Source organism: Harpia harpyja, chromosome 22 (genome assembly GCF_026419915.1).
Source record: "Harpia harpyja isolate bHarHar1 chromosome 22, bHarHar1 primary haplotype, whole genome shotgun sequence".
Taxonomy (NCBI): domain Eukaryota; kingdom Metazoa; phylum Chordata; class Aves; order Accipitriformes; family Accipitridae; genus Harpia; species Harpia harpyja.
Window position 1 is genome coordinate 15,930,825 of NC_068961.1, and position 20,321 is coordinate 15,951,145.

Genomic DNA, 20,321 nt, shown 5'->3' on the forward strand with positions numbered 1-20,321 from the left:
AATTTTTGCTGAGAGCAGATTTCCTTGCAGCATTTGCAATTTTTGCTATTTCAGTTTGCAATCCCTCAAACCGTCTTGCTACATTTTGGCACTTTGTGCCAAATTTGTCCAATTAACATTGAGAGCAGCCCTGTGGAGAACAACTTGGGGGTACTGGTGGATGAAAAGCTGGACATGAGCCGGCAATGTGCACTTGCAGCCCAGAAAGCCAAGCATAACCTGAGCTGCATCAAAGGAATTGTGGGCAGCAGGTCGAGGGAGGGGATTCTGCCCCTCTGCTCTGCTCTGGTGAGACCTCACCTGCAGTTCTGCGTCCAGATCTGGGGTCCTCAGCACAGGAGAGACATGGACCTGTTGGAGCAGGTCCAGAGGAGGGCCACAAAAATGATCAGAGGGCTGGAACACCTCTCCTATGACGAAAGTATGAGAAAGTTGGGGTTGTTCAGCCTGGAGAAGGCTCTGGGGACTACTTATAGCAGCCTTTCAGTACTTAAAGGGGGCTAATAAGAAGGATGGGGACAGACTTTTTAATAGGCCCTGTTGCTATAAGACAGAGGCAAATGGTTTTAAAATAAAAGAGGGTAGATTCAGAGTAGATATAAGGAAGAAATTTTTTACAATAAGGGTACTGAAACCCTGGCACAGATTGCCCAGAGAGGTGGCAGATGACCCAGCCCTGGAAACACTCAAGGTCGGGTTGGACGGGGCTCTGAGCAACCTGATGGAGTTGAAGATGACCCTGGTCATTGCAGGGGGTTGGACTAGATCACCCTTAAAGGTCCCTTCCAACCCAGACCATTCTGTGATTCTATATTTCTATGAAACAGTAACACAACTTGGCATCAGACAGACCCGGGGGAGAAAACTGGTGGGATCTCCAGAGCCATCACTGAGGGAACTACCCTCTAGGAGAGAAGTCTGTAGAAATCTTTACGCCTGCATACTTTAACTCCTGTGCATGTATTTATTCTCACCTTGCAACCCACTGTCCAGATGTGGGTATTGCTAACAGCACTTGTCCCCACAAACTCTTTTCTGGGCTCCCGCTGGCCACTGTTGCTGCTACTGCCTGCTCTCTGCTGCTGCATCCCTCAACCCCTCTCCATTTTGCAGCAGCCTCTGGCAGGGCACAGCATATTTTCATTTTTGAATGATCATCTCAACCCATACCAGAAATTCCAAATACCAACAGGACATTAAATTAAAATCTTTCTTGAAACTTTGGCTTAATCATGTCAAGATTCATCTGCTTTCTTGAAACTGATGTCAGCATGCAGCGTAAGAACTAACCCTTTTCTTTTTAAATCATTCTTTGCTGAACGGATGATATTAAAAAAGATTCCGTGTCTGTCAGGCTCCTTTCTGTCTGCTGTATTCCCTTAACTGTTCTGAGCCAAGACAAAATGGGCAAGGTTGGTAGACAATCTATGGCAATCAAACCACATTCCTCTTCTTTTCTTGAGGGAAAGAGAATATAAGACAAATTGCTTCAGCGTAGTTCAGAAATTCTCTCCTGAGCTGAGAATTTAGATTGAAAAATGTTCTATAATAAACGGCTGATATGATGGACTAATTTTTGCCAGCTCTACTCTGGCTGTAATTGAATTTTACTGTGCATCAACCTCTGATGCACGGGTTCTCATACTGAGAGAGCCTTTTTAAAAATGAAGTGTCAACTTCAAAAACAGAGTGCAGCCTGTGGCTCAGAAACATTCTGATTCTTGGAGGCTGTGAGAGTATTTTAGGAAAATATGTTTTCCCAGCTCTGTTCATTGATAGGTGTCTGCTGTTAAGCACGGGAGGAGACTGGATAGTGAGCTAGCTGTTGGCTCTTTGGTTTGAGCCAATGCAGCAGTTCTTATATCTGCATTCTCCTCAGCAATTAAGTGAACCTGCTTAAGACTAAAAGGTTTCTAAATGTATTTGTAAATTGTTTGATTGTTATCATTGAGATAGCTTGTACCTAAAGCCCTTGTCTTCAGTGAGGATACAAAAATCTGGCCATGAGCAAGCGGAGATTTGAAATTGAATTCCAATGCGTGGCATGTAAAGTAATATTTGCAGTGCCAGGGTAGTGAGAAAACTCTCACTAGCATTTCTGATCAGTTCTGCAGCCTTTAGGCACACGCGGGGAAATACTTTATAACAATCAAAGCAGATCTCCATTGCTGTGAATTAGCATCATTCTCAGAAATTACATTCATGCTGGTGTGATTCCTGCAGGTGGAGTGGGTGTCCAAGATGCAGTAAATATTTCCAGTGTGGACTGGAGAAATTTGCCCACGGACTGTGTCACAAAGTATCCACATCTGAGTGAAAATAGAGCATTTTGTTAGGATGTTTTGGAGAATATAAGCCTTAGAAATAAGGATAGAAATGGCAAAAGCAGAGCCAAGCAGATATTATGAAAACTGTGTTGGTTTGGCTATTTTTGGAGGAAATATGCCCATTAGAGAGAGCTGGTTTGATGCGGAGCTTACTTAATGTTGGCTTCATATTACTGCAATACTGACTTTGGTAAATCTTAGAATGTATCAATACAGTACAGATCAGAATCAAGTGCTGTGTTGTCATTTGTGGTGGTGCAGTTGTGCAAGAGCTGTGCCTGATGAACGTTACCTCCTTCACAGGACTAGTGAAGATTGGTGGAGAGTTCACAAAGTTCAGAGTTTTAGATATAATATAAAAAAATCATCTTACAAGGTTTGTGGAAGGCATTTTATTTCCTCCATGTATCAACTATCTCCATATCTAAAGAAGAAAGAGATACTGTCATGGTACTCATTACAGAGAGACAGTTTTCATGACTTATTATCATTTCAGCATTTTCTTCACAAATATATCTCCTGTGCTGTGCTTTGTTGTAACATGCTGGAAGATTCAGTAAGAACAAAGAAATAGCTTCAGTAAGGATTGCTTTACGGTTTTGGTAACATACCAAGCTTGTCCAGGTTTTTTTGAAAGTTCTTTTTTAAGGTATTGTATATTGCAAAGTGTAAAAGCAATCTGTTCCTTATTACCATACCTGTGCATTGTTATCGGTTGGGTAGGTTAATACCTAATCCCACAAAAAGAATAAATGTTTTTTATTTGTGCTCCTGAACAATACAGACTTCATGCTGTTTGTTCTCTTGCTATCCCAGCTCAGCTAAAACTCAGGGAATTTTATTTATTCTATTTAAGTCACTTTAAGAGCAAAACGATAAGCCTTTAAATGACTCAGGACGGGCCACTTCTGTGCTGGCATGTAAAGGGGGCCAGATATGCAACTGGAAAAGTAAAGAGATGACCTGATGTCTTCCCAGTGGAGTTTTGCTTTCCTCTGTTTAGCTGCTTTCCCCTGTTTATTCCCAACCGTAAGGTACAAAGACCCTGTGGAGACACTCAGTAAAGTGAGGACCCGAGAGACAGTTATTCCCTATGATGTCAAAGCTGCTTGCATCAACTATGTCAGTTCAATTTGCATTACCCAAATGAACCAAACCTGCATTTTACAGAGCACTACTCACTGACAGGCTAGATTGCCATTAGTCCCCAGGGGCTGTGCTCGTGTTTGCTTTCCCAGGTGTACCTAGGGTCTCTCTGTCAGAGACCCCCAGGGGCTGCTGCCAGCAAAGAGTCGGGTTTCTTTGCTGTGGAAAGTAGCATACATGGGCTGTCCCACAACCTTCAACATGCCAGACCCAGTATGGAACAAAGGTGCATTACATCTAAGCCTGGAAACTTGGTGGCATCCCTGGATTCTCTCGGTGTTATCCCTGAGAGCTGAAAGCAAGTGAAAACCCAACCACCCAACCAACTCACCCAGCTGGCCTGGAGCTGGGTGGTGGTGATGGTCTTTTTTCCCTGCTCGTAAATACCTAGCTTTGTTATCGTTGCTGTTGTTGAGAATTGATAAATGTCAATTCAATATTTGTTGGGAAGGATTTATCAGGGCCGGGATAAGAATTCTGGTCAAATCCAGAAAGGGATTCCTTTTCTGTCACTGTGGCTTGCCAATAGCTGAGTGGTAGACTCATGGGTCTTTCTTTCATGTCTCAGTAAGATCCTTAACCTACTGGTTACCCCAGCCCTACCTCTAACACTACACCTTAACCTATTGTCAAATTCTCTCTTTCTTTTTACTTCATGAAAAATTTGGCAGATCTTAGTTTTGGTCTGATGCAGAATGAAAACACATTCCAAAACCTTGAAATATATCAGGAATAAATTCTTATGTTCCAGGGACTTTGTACAGGGCCAGGCCACCAGTGCTCACTGTCTACTTGATGGTAAGAGGCAGTAAAATGTAGAATCCAGGCAGCTCATGATGGTCCTACAAGTTTTCAAGATGTTCACGTTAGATTATAGCACAGAACAGTGGTAATCTTCTTAAAGGAGCTGTAATTGCAAATTCCAACCTTTTTCCTATGTTTACACCATAATCTCAGTTTAGCTTGAATCCACCTTCCTTTGTCATTAAAAAAATTTTGATTTATTTTAGAGGGAGTACAAAATAAATGCACACAAAGCTTTGACAATACTGTACATTGATCATAATCCATTCTTTAACTGCACAATTTACAAATAACGTTTCAAGGACATCTCCTAGCTGAGAACAAAGATTTGCGATTACTTTTTTTTTTTTAAAAGAGGCAAGAAAGCAAAATGGAGAAAGGAAAAAACCAGAAACAACAAGATGAACTCAGACTGATTCATCCTGGATGATCACTATCTATTTCCCTTTCTTTTCTTGGGAATTCAGCCGAACGCTAACTCTCACACAGATTGACCGATTTAGCAAAAGCAGGTAGCATTTCACAGCAGCCCTCCTCCATTGTTTTGCTGGTGAAAAAGCCAGGCAGCTACCGGTGACTGTGGGCTTCTTGTCGCAGTTTGTTAAAAATACAAAGATGACTATCTTTTAGGTAGTTCTTTCATTTTAAATGGAGAAACAGGCTCAGTAGCAAGGAAACCCTATATGTTCTGCTCACCGCAGGGAAGGTCTCTTGGACCCCTTGACCGGCGCGTGCTTTAGTTCTTAAGGCTTTACTGCACGATCTCGAAGGAGTTAAAACCAGTAGGACTGCAAGGCCCAGAGTGCTAGACCATGCTGAAGAATGTATTCAGACAGAGGAAGAAACTTGCAGTGCCTTGCTGAACGTACAGCTGGTTGTTGCCCAATCTAATCCTTAAACACGAACTTTCTTAGGAAGCTTTGAGAAAGAAAAGGAGAGTTTCTGCTGCCGGCTGTATGGTGTCACTGGTCACTGCGAGGCTCTTCATAGCCTTCTGTTCTAGCACTAAGAATTGACCACGCATCGTTTCATGGGAATAGCATTTAATCAACTCATGAATATCATATTTAAACTTCTCTTTTATTTACAGGAGCGGTAGAGATCGGCGTGTGCACAGGCTCTCCCCCGCAGAGGTGGAGTCCATGAGAGATGTCCTGGCACATAACCTATACCACGTGCGACAAAGGGTGCGTGAGCGACCTGCTATGGCGCGGTGGTTGCAGACTGAAAGCTCTCGTTTGCGCAGCCACGGCGGGCGGTAGCACCACGACGGTCACGCTGGTGGGAGACGTGGGCCCGGCGCCTGCAGGAGGGGAAGGAGCCCTGGCTCCTGGGTGGAAAAAGAGGAAAGCGTGTTTATTTCTGTCGGCTTTTCACCCAGGAGAACCCGGGACCCAGCTGTAGCGGTCCGGCTTCCCTCTCCACAGCCCACCTGCGACTCAGCAACCCAGGTGTCCCCCGGAGAGCGGAGGGCCCAGGGCCTCTCCCTGGGGCCACGCACGACCTCTGCCGTGGAGGGAGGCTGGCCGGCTGGGTGGCCGGCGTTGGGCCAGCGGGAGGGCCAGATGGCTACCTGGCACCCGGGGAGGGCTGTAAGGCTTGGCGGGGGGCGGCGGGGCCGGCGGCAGCAGGGCAACTCCGCTGGGGGGGTGGGCGGCCCAGCGGCCATGACCGTTGCGTAGCCCAAAGCCCGCTGAGAGTCAGGCTGGAGGATCCTCGGTCCGTGTGGGAGCACAGGTTACCCTCGCCACGGGAGGAGAAAGGAAAAAAAATGAAAATTCTACCTCCTCTGGAGCTTCACTTCACGCATTTGGGAATTTTTTTCCCCATAAAACGGGGGTGATAGTACCTCAGCAGGGATTTGTTTTGCAGAAATTTGTCCTGATTCTGATGCAGCCCAGTGTATAATACCTAATTAATTCAGTCTTGGGCCCAGAATATACAACCGAGTGCTCTCCTACAGCAATGAGTGGTAGAGGGTATATTACAGTAACCTTGAAATCACACAGATGAATGGGGCTAACTCGTGCAACACACTTTTACTAGAAAATGCTAGGCTCTGCTCATTTAAATGTGTCATTATTAATATGATATTCATTCCTAATATTGTTTGATTTGCCATGGCCAATTATCCTTATGATATTAATTTCTTATCTTACCAGGAACAATTTGCATATATGTCTGTCTCTTAGATAACTGAAATGAACTCTCTCTCTTCAAAATCAATTACAGCAATGACTATTTGTACCAGCCACTTCCTATGTGGTGTTGAGAACTGTGTGCTTTTGGAAATGAAAGATCGGAAGTAAAATAATGGCACTTCTAATACTTCACTTTCAACTCTGAAAGCCTGGTAATGCTCTGGCTCACCAGACCAACTTTACCAGGACCCTTGCAAGCAAGACTGAGATCAGATTCTGCTTTTTCAGGGGGCTTATAAACTTAAGTGAATTTTTCTCTTTAAGGCAGATAATTATTTCCCTCATTTGACTAGATGTATGCGATGATAAATTTAAAAGCTTGTCCTAAAAGATGCTCAGTTTTAAGGTAATATTTAGGTGTAGTTTGTCCAAGTATGGAAAGGAAACTCAGCTCTGCATCTCATTCTGGAGCTGTATTCATCTTAACATAGTCTTTTGCTCCCGGGCACATCTGCAACTTGCTCCTGGCTCAGTAATACTAGTATTAAGGCTCAGAGGTGGGTTAACCAGCTATCTCTCTCTCGAGACCTGCCTCAGATTAGTATCTCCCAATTGTGTGATGAGAAGAGGGATGACAAAGGGAGGACAAGCCCAGAGATGTTAACAGCCTCGTGTAGGTAGGTATATTTTTATGCTGCACTTTGAGCAGGCAAGAATCTATCAAAAATGGCATCAAAAGGCAGCCCTTGAGGTCCGAGACTTACAGCTGTGTTTGTGCTTCCTTCCGTCTTGCTCTGCAGCAGCAAGGTTAGTGCGAGGCTGCATTTTTCCACGTGATACCAAAGAGGTCTGTGATGAGTCGGTGGCTGAGCTGGGGCAGGTGTCCCCTTAGCTCCCTGATTGACCAGACCGCGCAAGGTTATTAACATTGCAAGGGCAAAGGAAATCACCTGGGTGCATTTTCTGTTTCAGGCACCAACATACAGCAGACACAACCTGCCTACCAACACAAATGAGAAACAAGCCCAAGAAATCCTCATCCGTCGGCAGCACAGCCTGAGGCAGAGTTGCAGGAAGGGAAACAGCTTACCTTGGGGTAGACCGGTACCTATTATGTAAACTATTATTCATGTAAAAAATGCCTCTGTTTCTCTGTAAATAAGGAAAGAGACACCCACTTTTATATGCTTTTTTGCAATAATTAAAATGGATACTTTCCCCAGTGTCCTCATGCAGCACCTATGAAGAAAGTGCTTCAGTTAGCATGTGGACAGCAACGTTTTTATGTCCTACCTATATACATTGGTCAGAAATCAGCTACTATGGCTGTAAGTAGTAAAATAACATAACTTGCATTGTTTTGGCTTGTGCAAAACATAGTATAATCACAATAGGCCTGATGCAAAGCCCTTGACACCTGGCACTGACAGTTTGGGCTCTCGATAAGTAAGAGTAAGGTTTGTCTGATCAAATGTAGACATTGGATAGCATAGACATTTACAGCAGAGATAATCACAGTTAAGGAAGAGAAATAAGTTCTTGCTTTGTATAGTAGTTTTTTTAAAGTTGTCACCTGAAATAGGAAAGCTGAATCTTAGAAGAATATATTTCTCTCTGCTGACTATAAAAAAAACCCATAGGGCTATTATATCAGACACAGACATCTTCACTGGAGCTGACGTTGAGTTCAGCCATCCAAGCCAAGCATTGATCTTATTCACAGCTCTAATTTGGCTGCAGAGGTACAGAGGCACAACAGAAAAAGCCTATAACCATCCCACTTTACCATCCCACCAAATAAATGCAAATTGTGGAGGCAGTCACAGGCACTGAACACATTTCTGTCTCATACACAGGCTAGGACCGCGGAAGTACGCTACCTCTCTTTGCCTCAGGGCCCCAGCCAACCCACTAGACGAAAAACCAGGCGTGTTACTTTTACAGGTAATGGAAGTGCTTTACTCTATATCCTACTCCAGCAGTGAAAGAAACTTGGCCAGTTGCTCAGTGTATTTAACAGTACTAAATGTATACTCCCATGGAAGTCCCTGGCCTCTTTAAATGAGCTACACCCTGCTCTCCTATCTTTTTTATCTATATGTTGTTTGTATGGTCATTACTGCAGTAGTTTCTGTCTTGTTCCAGCACCGCCTAGTTTTCTCTTTTTCCCTCTTGCACAAATATTCCTGTGATCCCTGCAGTTTGGCTTGGCCGTGAGGGCACCCGTGTAAACCCCTGAAAGCAAATTATCTGTTCCCTGCTGCCCCACAGACACAATTGCATGCAAACTTGATAGGAGCTGCTGGACCCGTAGCCCAGTCGAGGCGAGGCTGCTGCAGCTCCATGCCCCCAGGTCCCACCAGTAGCAAGGCTGAGCAGGTATTCCCAACGGGCACCCCCCCCACCGTAATTCAATGTACATGTACACACAGAGGAGCGCAGACGGGGCACAGCGCTCACGCAAGTGCAAACAGCACCAATGGCCTCATCCTGGCCCCCTCTCTGGCTGATCAGGACGATAGCCTGTTAGTGGAAAATTATATATACATACAGGCTATCTGAATCCCCCAGTAGCTGGCCTTAGATACACATTGTGCCCGGTAGCTGGCCCTGGCCCTTCCATCTGCCCATTTGGTGGCACTTGGGCATGAAGCCCCTGAGGACACAGCCCCACGGCAGCTGCTGGTACTCAGACCTACACACATGCACACACACACGTACACACACGTCCACACACATACAGAGATGCTCTTCCTCCCCACCCCATGCACTGCAGATCCCTCCAGGAGCTGGCCTGGGACAGCCAGTATTCCTTGTAGCAGGCTCCTGGATGCCCTGGTCTCCCAGTGCCTCACACACAGGGACACACACATGCAAACATGTCTCTTTGGTACCGGGTCCAGATGATGGCCTCACCAGTAGCCAACCACAGACCCCACAGTCTCTTCAGTCACTGGTCTGGACCTCCTGCCCCCTCCAGTAGTGAGCTCACAGACCTTCTGCTCTCCCCAGTCTCTGTCCCAGACTCATGGTTGCTCCAACAGTTGGTTCCCAAGCCTCTTATCCTACTTGACGGCTACCCTGGCTTGGTGATTGCTAGTGAATTTTGCACTGACGTGTGCACCCACACAACATGCATGCATCCCTCCAGCTGCTGGCACTCAGGCCACGCAGAATGGGGAGCTGCTGACCAAGGAACACAGAAGTGGAGTTAAATGAGAAAACAGGACAGACTGTGCTGATCAGGTGTAGGGCATTACCAGACACATGTACTGGCTGGCCCTTTTTATCCCCTTTTTCCTCTATTTTCCTGCACTTGTTGCTCTCCAAACTACCCTGATCCCTTCTTTTCCCTGTCTTTGGTTCCTGCCCTAAACATCACATCGTAAATCCTGTATGGTCCCCAAATGCCCTCCCCTGGCATCCCAGTAATGAGCCCCATACCCCTCCACACCTCACTCTGTGAGGTGCTCTGGGGAGAGCCTCTTGGTTGGCGCATCGTGGTGGGTCCCACCCTGCCCGTGGGCATGATCAGCCCCGTGATGGATCAGGGCAGGGGCTCAGGCTCTTTCCTCTGGCTGGGGTACCGGCAGCTCCTCCGCTTGCCCTTGTGCCTCAGGGCTCCTCTGTGTTGGTGGAGATGAGTCTTTAATCACATAACCTAACAAAAAGTCCTGGCAGAGTCTCTCCCCAAGCAGCTGGTCTCATCACCCCTATTCCCAGCTTGCTCTCTATGAACACTTCTGCAGTAATACTGGTATTACTGGATAAAGTTATATGTGGATAACCAGTCTCAAGTTATCTATGTACACCGTAAAATGCAGACCCATCGTCACCTACACTCTAAGTAAGGAGACAGAGGTTAGGGATGGAGCAACACTGAATTGCCTAAGGACATGTAGCAGAACAGTGTCACAGAAAACATGGAATTTAGGACACTTGAATGTTCACCATAGTCTCCCTGACGCCTTTCTGAGTTTGTTTATGTGAACCTGAAAGACATTTGTGTTCCTTAGAAAAAATCCTTCTTATTTCTGGCAAAATTAGCTATAGAGACTGAAACCATATTTTTAATTTTTGTCTTTGTATCAAAAACTTGGACAACAATGTTTGTTTCCTGCAGGTGCAAAATTATTTTTTGTCTTCCCTTTCTGTTTTACTGTGAAAGAGATGAAAGCAAAAGAGATCTGTGTAGGCAAACTGTCCGCTTGGGGCTGGGCATTCACATCTGATGGCAGCAGAACAGAAACCCATAGGGTCTATTCAGAGGGGAAAATAAAAGTTACTCAAGGGGATTTTTTTTTTTCATACAGCTGATTCTTTTCTGTTCTGTTTGTCAGGACATTGTGGTGGGGGATATGTGCCTTTCTAAAAGATTCAAATTGTTCTAGACAGCAGCCTCAGACCTAAAAGCATTTCAGACACTTTCAAGCGACCAAGTCCTGCTATAGCAGACAGGCATATTATTTCAGTGGGGAGAGAGGTAAATCCTGAAGCAGTGAATGCAAGTACATTTTACTAATAGCTAGGCCTGAATTTGAGCCCTGCCTTGTGATCTATCCAAATAATTAGACTCATTGGTCCACCTTCTGGCCCCATCTTAGGTCCATTGCATAGTATTCACACCACTTTAAATGTCTGCAGCAGGAGGAAGCCAGCTTAACCTCCTCTCATAAACTCTGTTAGGATGAGTTGAATTGCACTTGAGAACTGAGAAAAGAAATAGTCAGATTGTAGGAAATTAGAATGACAACCTCATATGTGCCCATATGCATTTACAGAGATAAATGCTACCTCTTCTGTCTATGCCTGGAAGCCCTTCTGGAACAAGCATCCTCCAGCAAGCTTGATTTAGCTGTTATATATAGAACATGCAGAAAGTTTAATAACTAAGAGGTCAGAAATGACCACAAATAAATCCTTAAACCACCTATCAGCTCTTCCTGTCACTCATACAAATGAATGATTTCTTTGACAGTATATATCATTCACACTTTGTAGCAGTGATGCTCCCAAAGGGCTAAGTAGAAGCCCTTCGAGTCTGAGAAAACCTATCCTATTTTATTGCTTATGGTGTGGTGTGCCCACATGGCTGACGAGAAGCAGGTTCTGCTGTTAAAGAAACCTCTGCCCCTGTTTGGGAGAGGTAAGTGCTGGTGCACGCATTCTTACTTCATGCCAACTGTGAAGTAAACATTAGCTTAAAATAATTTAATAGCTATTAAGCTGCAATAACTTGATAAATTTTGACTGTGTGACTATACCCAATACATGTGTGCTTTAACTGCAGCAGGATGTAGTCTAATTTTATTATTCATAGACCTTCAAGTTTCTCTCCCCAAACCTCCTATCTTGTTATGAGCTGTTTCTTAAATTAACTAATTTGCTAGTGCATAGACAGACTAGAAGTGGCTTTAAGAAAAGTGAAAAAGTATATTCTATAAACTCAACAGAATGAGAAAACCAGTTATTGGCCTATTGCAGGCAAATTTTTATTGTGTACTTGTGGCAAAGAAAGCTGGTAGGAGCAGGTCTGACACACCCAATGTAATCAAAGCGCCCTAGAGTCAAACTCCTGGTTTCAGGTGAAACTGTTTTCTTCCCAGTTATTAATCACAGGTGACTGGTAAACTGGATTTTCGATGGCACTACAGTCGTCTTTGTCACTTTTTTGTCTTCTGCTGTAGGTGTCACAATGACTTTCAACGATGGTACTAGGTACACTTGTGAAATTCTTAGGAAATTGAAATCTACATAAAGGAGCACTCTTGCCCTATGAAGGTATTGAGCAGCTCTGTGAGGGACTAAAAGATAGCTGAATATGCTTATTCGCTGAGGTCTCAGGGTACAGGCAAGATCAATAAAATCTTTTAAACATCAGCTTTGGGATGAAAATAAAAATTTAGGGTTATTTTTAGTTCTTGACTGCCCTCTTAGTCTATAGTAATTTAAAATGCTTCACTTCCAGGGTTTAAAACCATAATGCTGCATTGTATTGAATACCCTTTAACTGTCCTTGCTGATTCCATGGTGTTCCTCTTTTTTTTTCTTCAAAATATGAATTATTTGACTGTTTTCCTTCAGATCACCACAGAGGTGGCTCTGATGCTCCGTTCCCGGTGATGTTCAGACCCCAGCCCCGACTACGGCCACCTGAAGCAAAGCACCGCCGGGAAGAGCTGATTCCGATGGCACATTTGCATAGACGAGCGGGCCCATCCCATGTGTCAGGTCGAAGAGGAAATTCAATCAGCCAGCATCGTTTCACCAGAGCAGACAATCTAGCTCTAATGCCAAAGTCTCGATTCACTGTGGGAGAAGTAGAGGGGTATGAGTCAGAAGAAGAGACAGAAACAATGGCACCAGCCAGGCCATTAGACATATGAGGAGCAGCGAAGAGCAATGTTTGCGTCTCTAGGGCCCTTTGGGCACTGCTCCAGAGAAAATAACAAAGCTCTTACATGTACCAAACCACAATTTTCCTTTTGGGACCAGCGCACTTGTTCTCATATCACTTTCAAGTGCTGTATCAAGGTACTTAGTGGCTCGGAGAAGACTCAAATTCTTACATGTTTATGTCAAGACTTCTTTCCCACAAACCACTGCAGGAAACAGGGGAACATGATCTTCATAGAGGTTTGGACATGGGTTTAAATGACAGTAGGTGGGCACACGCAATGATATGGGTGGAAGCTGATATTGCCTTCCTCTGTTCTGTACTATGGCCTGCATCCAGAAAAAGAAACACCGAAGAATGTGTTTGGCACATGAGCGCCCAGATTGGTAACTTGAACTTGCTGAGAGCTTTTGACCTCAGAATAGCTGAGATATTCCAAGAAAGAGTTAAAAACCAGGCATTATTAGGGCACCTAAACGTCACTGAAGATGCCTAAACAAGTACTTAAGTCAAAAGGATTTTTAGTGGACATTTTGAGCACTTGGGAATCTCTTGGCATCTCAGGTTTTGGCTCTGCAAAAGTGCCTAAAGTCAGTTGCTGTGATGGTCGTAACTCCTGCTACTTCAAAAAGTTTCAACATGTAGGCACCTATCACCCACCTACAGCTGTTTGGGATGAAAAAAGGAGGCATCCTGGTACATACAAATCCAGAGGACTCTTCAGGCAGGGGTGCTGTCAGGATGCCTTTTATTTGCAAATGTGGGATGGCAAGAATGTACACAATATTCCTGTGGTTCAGCAAGTGGGAGGCTTCACTGTAGAGCATCTAACCTCCATTCCCCACTCCCACCTTGCCAGAGGGTGCCCAACTAGGTGGACCACTCTTCACACTGAAGCTGGACCAGCACTGCAGATAGGAAGCAAGAAACTGGGATAAAAGGTAAAGGGAGACTAACTTCATAGCCTGCTGGCTAGCAGGAAAGAGAGACTCTGTGTTTTGCTCCCAGTTTTTTGTAGGGTGTCTGCCTATATGTTGTACAGAGAAGCAGTTGCAAAAAAAAAGCAGAAATAACCAGGGGGACATGCACTGGAGCCCGTGACCTCCCAACCTTCCTACTGAGGTAAGAGAAGCAAGAAGCAACAGTCTTGAGTCATTGTGGATAAAGTCTAAAATCCCAGACACCTAGTTCCTCTGGTGGAGCTCTCTCCTGCAAAATGGAAGCAGCATTGCCGCTGTCATCTGTGTCTTGAAACTGTGGGTGAGATGATTTTATCCAAAAGGGTGATTTGAGTCCAAAATTCCATAAAGCCACCCTCACAGCTGCACTGAAATCTACAGCTGAGAAATGCACAAGTTCAGTCATGTTTTCTTCAAGTTTCCCTCTCTATCCTCCACTCAGAGCTTGCTTAGCTGCCCAACTCAAGGTCTGTAAATGCTACCATAAGAGTCAGAGAACTAAGAATTAGAGATAGCAGTGCCACCTTTATGTTTCTCTTTTTTATATTGCTATTAAGCGCTTGTATGTCCTGGTCCGGAAAAAACTTTTATGTGTAAGTTATGGCTTCACATTTCTTGAAATGGATTTCCATTTCAGGACAGGTAGCATCTAAACTTACAAATTTGAAAAGTGTCACCAGAGGGAAAAAATAAAAGCCCTTTTCCCCCTTTTCTCATTTTTGCAGCTTTTCTGTTTAGCAGGTCATAATGAATCACCTGTACTGAAATTGTACAGAGCTTTATGAAACTTACATTCTGCTTGCATTTCCTCGTTGTGCCAGAGAAAATATACAACTTCCTTTTATGAAAGTAGTGGCACATTATTAAAAGAGGGTAGGATTTGCCTTTTGTACCGACACTGAATAAGCAATGAAATACAGTTCTGTACCTGAAAATCAACAAATAAACCCAGCTCCACAAAAGATGAAGTGCTCCATGTAGTTTTTAAACAAAAGCCTTGTGCCAGATCTCAATCCTGTAGCAAGTTATACTGACATATCATAAATTTCAGTGCAAACATTATTTCAAGAAAAATACAAACTCACGTCTTAAATTACACTGTGAGCTACCAAGCTGCCATATGAAATTTAATTGAGGGCAAAATCAGCGCCCGTGTGAGGTGGTCTTTAGGCCACAGAGCTGACATAGGTGCATGGAGTGGGGTGACGGAGGTGTGGGACCTGCTGCTGTGTCACAGAGTCGGGAGGGGATGGGATCTCCGAAACTGCCTGGTGGGTGCTGTGAACTGGAGGCAATCCTTGGGGAAAGCGATGGAGAGAAAGTGGAAATCTGAGAGGAGGGTGAAGAAGGGATAGCGTCTCATCTTCAAAGGGAGGCACAGGAGAGAGATTAAACAGAGGAACTACTGTGAGCTGCAAATTCAGCATTTCCTCTTTAAGAAGATTTAGTCAATGGGTTGTCTGGGAGAACTGGACAGATACAAACTGTGTGAGATGAGGAAGGTTAATAGGATGTCTGGAGTGGCATGGAAAGGGACCAGACATACATCATCAGAGGAGTCCATGCAATTTGGTCAGGGTATGTTTCGTATTGACTCCCAAATTCTTTACTAAATATTATAAAAGTCATGGAGCATTTATATAATGACCCATTGTAAGTAGGGAGCAAAGCATTCAGTTTCTAATGACTGTTTATATTAGGACTAGAGAAAAATAATCAAGTCTTTCTAAAATATAAATAAAACTAGTGCATAGCTGGAGTCAAACCTCCCTCTCTTGGTTCATTCCTAATCTTTCCTCTGACGAAATCAGTGAACCAGGTCTTCAGAGAGTGTAAAGCCATATTGCATCTAGAAGTTAATAGAGCTCTCCCAGCTTTTGCAGTCTGGCCCCCAAACTTGTAAAGTCTATTTTTAGTTTTCTTTCCTAGCAATTAGAAAATAGGACTGGAAGAAAATTTCCTTCTGTGCCATTAGTTGCTGTTAATGGTTTTGCTGGCCATCAGCCAAGAAGCAATGCTGCAGATGCCTGTATAAAATATGTTCTAATATATAAAGTTACACTGTTTATTGGTTTTCATGAGTATTTCATATTTGTAGACAAATAAGTTCTCCTTAAAGAAACACATTGCTTATGTTTTAAGTAGCAGTGACTACAGCAATGTTTCGCTACAAGTGACTTACTCAGTGTCTATAGGTTCTCAGGCCTGGTCCATAAAGAAAACTGAAGTGGTTTAGGACATGAATTTAAATCCACTGCTGGTGGATTTAAGTCCTCATGTGTGGGCATTCTTAAACTCCTTAACCTGGGCCACATCCAGGAAACTTGTGCTGATAATTTGCAAAGGTAAGTTAATTCAAGATCTCCTTTTTTTTAGACTGGTACAGTGCTATTTACTGGGGAAGTTAATTATACTCTAATATAAGGTGAATTGGCACAGAAAACTCATGCCCAGAAGGTGAAGAATTATTATTCAAAATCCAGAAAGGAAATAGGAACTTAGGGTATTAAGACTATTTTCTTGGGGCAGGAGGATAGTGCATGACAGGTGAGTTTCAGGAAGGAATAATAACGAATAGCTTGTACCTTCACCAGTAGAGAAAATAGGAGATATCCTTGAACAGAACTGCTAACCAATGAGAAAAATAAGACAATAATAAGAACAGTCATAATGAGAAAATATTTTAATAGTAAAAGCAACAATGCTCAAACAGAATATTGCAGAAAAAGCGGGGGAGTTATCAAGGTCAATAGTACATTGTGAGCAACCGGCAATACTTTCATATTTATTGCATGGTGTGATTAACCGTTAGATCGTGTTGTTCTTGCTGCAGCTGTTGCTCTTCAACTAATATCCCAGGCAAGTAGGACCGTGTAGTAAAAGGAGAATCTCTTCCTCAGAGAGCTTACCATCAAGGATGCAGCAGCCAGGGGAGCGCCGGCAATCAGGACGCGACAGCAGCTAGCTCAGGGAGTGCCCACGCTGTGACCTCCAGAAATACCAGTTCACCGAGGGCTCCGACAGAAGGCATTGCCGTGGTGCCTCTTCCAGGGGGAACGGTGCCCACCGGGAATGTCGGCAACCGCGTCGTCAGGGCTGCCACCGCCGTCTGTACGGCACCCGCGGAACCAACGCGCTGCTACGCGATAACGCCGGCGAGCAGCCCAGGGAAGGGTGCTATGAAGGACCTGGAAGCAGTTTGTGTGTCACACGAGGGGAGGGCATCGGCGAAGCAGTGCAGAAGCAGGGGCGATAATTCATCTCATAGCGTGGCTCAAAACTCGAGTGGAGCAGGCGTGTGGCTGTCAAAGCCAGAGAGGAGAAGCTGGAACAGATGGAAAAGAGCAAATGCCCCGGTGGGAGCTCTAGATGGACTGATTTACTGCTCTGTGTGTGGGCCAAGAAAGTAGGCCAACTTAAAAGACAAAAGTTAGTTCAGATGTGTGTAGAGCAATTAAGGAAGGTTATATGAGAGTCAGAAAAGTAGGTCAGGGTTTCGGGCTGGGCAGGCTGGTAGGGAAGAAGTAACCGTGACCATCTGCAGCACGAGAAGGATGGCTTAATCCATTTTTACGAGCGAGGTAGAGAAAGAGGGCCAGTGATATCTGCAGGGGAAATCATCAAATTGTTATGGATGAAAAACTTGACTTTTACATAACAGCAGATGAAAATAATTGTGAAATTATTCTTATTTTCTTCCTGGTATGTTTGTTTTGAGAACTGACACTTCCAAGGTTTTTCCTGCAGCCATTAGACCCTGAAAACTCATGTTTTATTGTCATGTATGAATGGAAACTACTATTTAAAAGCCTGTGGGAGACTCTGGACAATAGAACAAATATTTCCAAGCTTGCTTTCTTCATAGGTACTTTTTCTAATTTTCTATCTACGTATATGGATACAACACAAACATTAGGAGTGGAAAAACAGATTACCTTATCTTTATATTTTGTTTGCTTTTTAGGTAGGACAATTACGTTTATTGTTTTGCCAAACTCACTGTAGTTAAGAACTTTAAAATTAGAGGTGTAAGGTAACATGAGTAATATTCTGAACCAGTTAAGAGTACTGGAAATCTATTGAGCTAAGTTGCCTAATATATTTCCTTTTGAGAATCTGTCTCAACGTTAATCACAAGTGAAACTCCTTTTTCTTTCCTGCTTTGGTTTCACAGGTGTGAAATTTAAAAAGTTAATATCAGTTCTTGTTTATTTCTGGTCCACCCTTCCTCCTGGAAAAATTTGAGTTTCTACTACCTTTCAGTCATAAGAAATGAGACACGGCCTAAAGAAAACAATGCCAAGCTCTGATTTTCAGAGTTTTCTTTCTTTGGCAAGGTAGATTGCAGGCACACCAAGAGTGAATGGCTGGTCCGGAGTAGACACCCAAACTGAACATCATCCCTGACTTTTTTTCTACTGTCCTTGTGGAGGCAAGCTAGGAAAAAAAAGTATTTGTCAAGAATAGCCACAGTGAGCTGGGGGCACAAGTATTAGTCATCTGCAACATCTCTTTTACACATGCAAACACAGCTCAGATCATTAGACATCTGCTCAGTGCTTTCCCATCAGTAACTTATTCTGCTAAATACAAAATTGTCATAAAAGAAGCTTGAAGTTAAACTGCTTTTCTTGCTGGCATGTATCTCAGGTACTAATTCAGACTCATTAGTTGGTACTGGGCCTAACACCATTTGCTCCTTGCTCTGCTGTATTATCAGCAGTGGTAAAGGATGAAAATAATGAGTTATGCACAAATATCAAAATAAAAGGGCTCTTATTTTTTTAAGATAACTTGGAATAAAACCTATAGCCCCCTACCTGGCTTTATTCATGCCTTTATTTAAGGGTAAAGTTTCCATCACAGAAGCATGCACTGGGTGAGAAAACAATATATAAATGAAAGCCAGCTGCCCAAATATATTCATCTTCAATATTACATGATTATGAATATTGATAATACTTGCAGTGGTGCACAGTGTCTTCCAGGTGCTGTGTGAACACAAGGCACAGACAGTTCAGAGGCAGGGCATCCTGGGAATTATGCCAGAGTTAAAACCCCACGTGAAAGGTGGAGAAACCTGCACAAAGCAAATGAGCCGTGCGTACACGTAACACAGGAACAGTGCCAGGAACCGAACATGAGACCCTGGTCCCTTGACCCCAAGTCAACCCTTACTTCCCTTAGGCTTTCGGGTGACTGAAACCTACAGAAAGGAACAAAAGAACAGGCTGAAACTGTTCATCCAGCTCTCACCACAAAAAGGAACAATCTGCACAGAAATTACATTGTGCACTGCTTCAAGCCAGGCATCAGGACCTGCTGTTTACAAACACTCAGTGTCCTGAAAGACATCATAAAATTTTGCCATATTTAAGATATAGGCATAGAATACATGTAATGTAAAAAAGATGTAATTCTTCACTTATTTTTTCCTAGTAGATTCCCCGTTGTTCCTTTTAAAAAACTACGTATGTTCTTCATGTTTTGCATAGTTACAAAAACTTGGTTAACATTGAAGGGGCTTGTAAGAAGTGAATATATTGTGGCAAATACACTTTTTCCTTGGAACCTGGAACAGAAACTCTTGGAATTTGCTTCTCCTTCTCCATTTTGGTCCGATGAGGAAGGGAGGCTGTAGATGTTTAGCACAGGTGTCAGAGCTAGGACAAATTGCTTAGGGCTAAGTCATACACATAGGGTTGGCCTCAAGCCAACCGAGTTGCCGGATTTGGCCCAGGAGCCCCTTGCTCCTTGGCTCAGCATCCAGAGGCCAGGGATGCCCCTTGGGGCACCTTCCCAGCAGCTGGACTGCATCCCTGGGGCTGGAGGTGGTGGGGAGTTGTACAAGGCACCCAACGTCACTTAGGGCATAAATCAGTCGAACAGACGTGCATGGCTACCTTGCAGTGATCTGATGAACAGTTCAGCCTCCACTGACTCCAGTGGGAGCTCAGACACCTACCCCACAAGTAGACACCTTCATGGTGAACACCGAAACGCAGCTTACTGAGTCTGAAGTGGAATTCCACTGCCCGATCCTTCAAGCGATTGTGGCACCTGTGAATGAAAAGCATCTTTTCAAAGCCAGGCATTATGACTGCTTTAGCTTGGAGATGAATCTTCTTTTCCTCCTCAATAAACTAAGCTATTTCTGGATGTACACATAAAAAGGTAACACACATTTTTTAAGTGTCTCACTGTGTACAACTCCTATATTCTGTTTCTTTCTAAAGGACTCTCTGTCTGCAAGTGCATTTGGCTCAAGCTGCTGTAATGGGTTTAGCAATAGAAAATTGCAAGGCTCACATTACTGCTGGCTCAGATGGAGTCTTTGGCTTGAATTCCTCGTAATGATAAATATCCAAAAATCTTTTCCCATCATTTTCATAAGTATGCAAACATAGATTCAAATGAAAGTGACAACTGCTGAAAAATTTGTTAATCAAGTCCTAGCAATTTGAAGAAGCTCTTTCAGGAGCTTTTGTCTTATTTTTCCCTAATACAGAAATGCCTGATGCCAATTTACCAAGCACTGCAGAGTAGA

General features: G+C 43.8%; 1 protein-coding gene across 1 annotated transcript in view; it reads left to right on the forward strand.

Annotated features, from left to right (window-relative positions):
* Positions 1-14,779, forward strand: part of SLC9A4 (solute carrier family 9 member A4) — a 38,232-nt gene extending 23,453 nt beyond the window's left edge. Inside the window, exons 9-12 of the mRNA XM_052774106.1 lie at positions 5,368-5,464; positions 7,391-7,522; positions 8,275-8,362; positions 12,503-14,779. Coding sequence (XP_052630066.1) covers positions 5,368-5,464; positions 7,391-7,522; positions 8,275-8,362; positions 12,503-12,804 — 619 coding nt within the window. The 3' untranslated portion in view covers positions 12,805-14,779. The remainder of the gene's footprint in view (positions 1-5,367; positions 5,465-7,390; positions 7,523-8,274; positions 8,363-12,502) is intronic.
* The last annotated feature ends 5,542 nt before the right edge of the window (positions 14,780-20,321 follow it).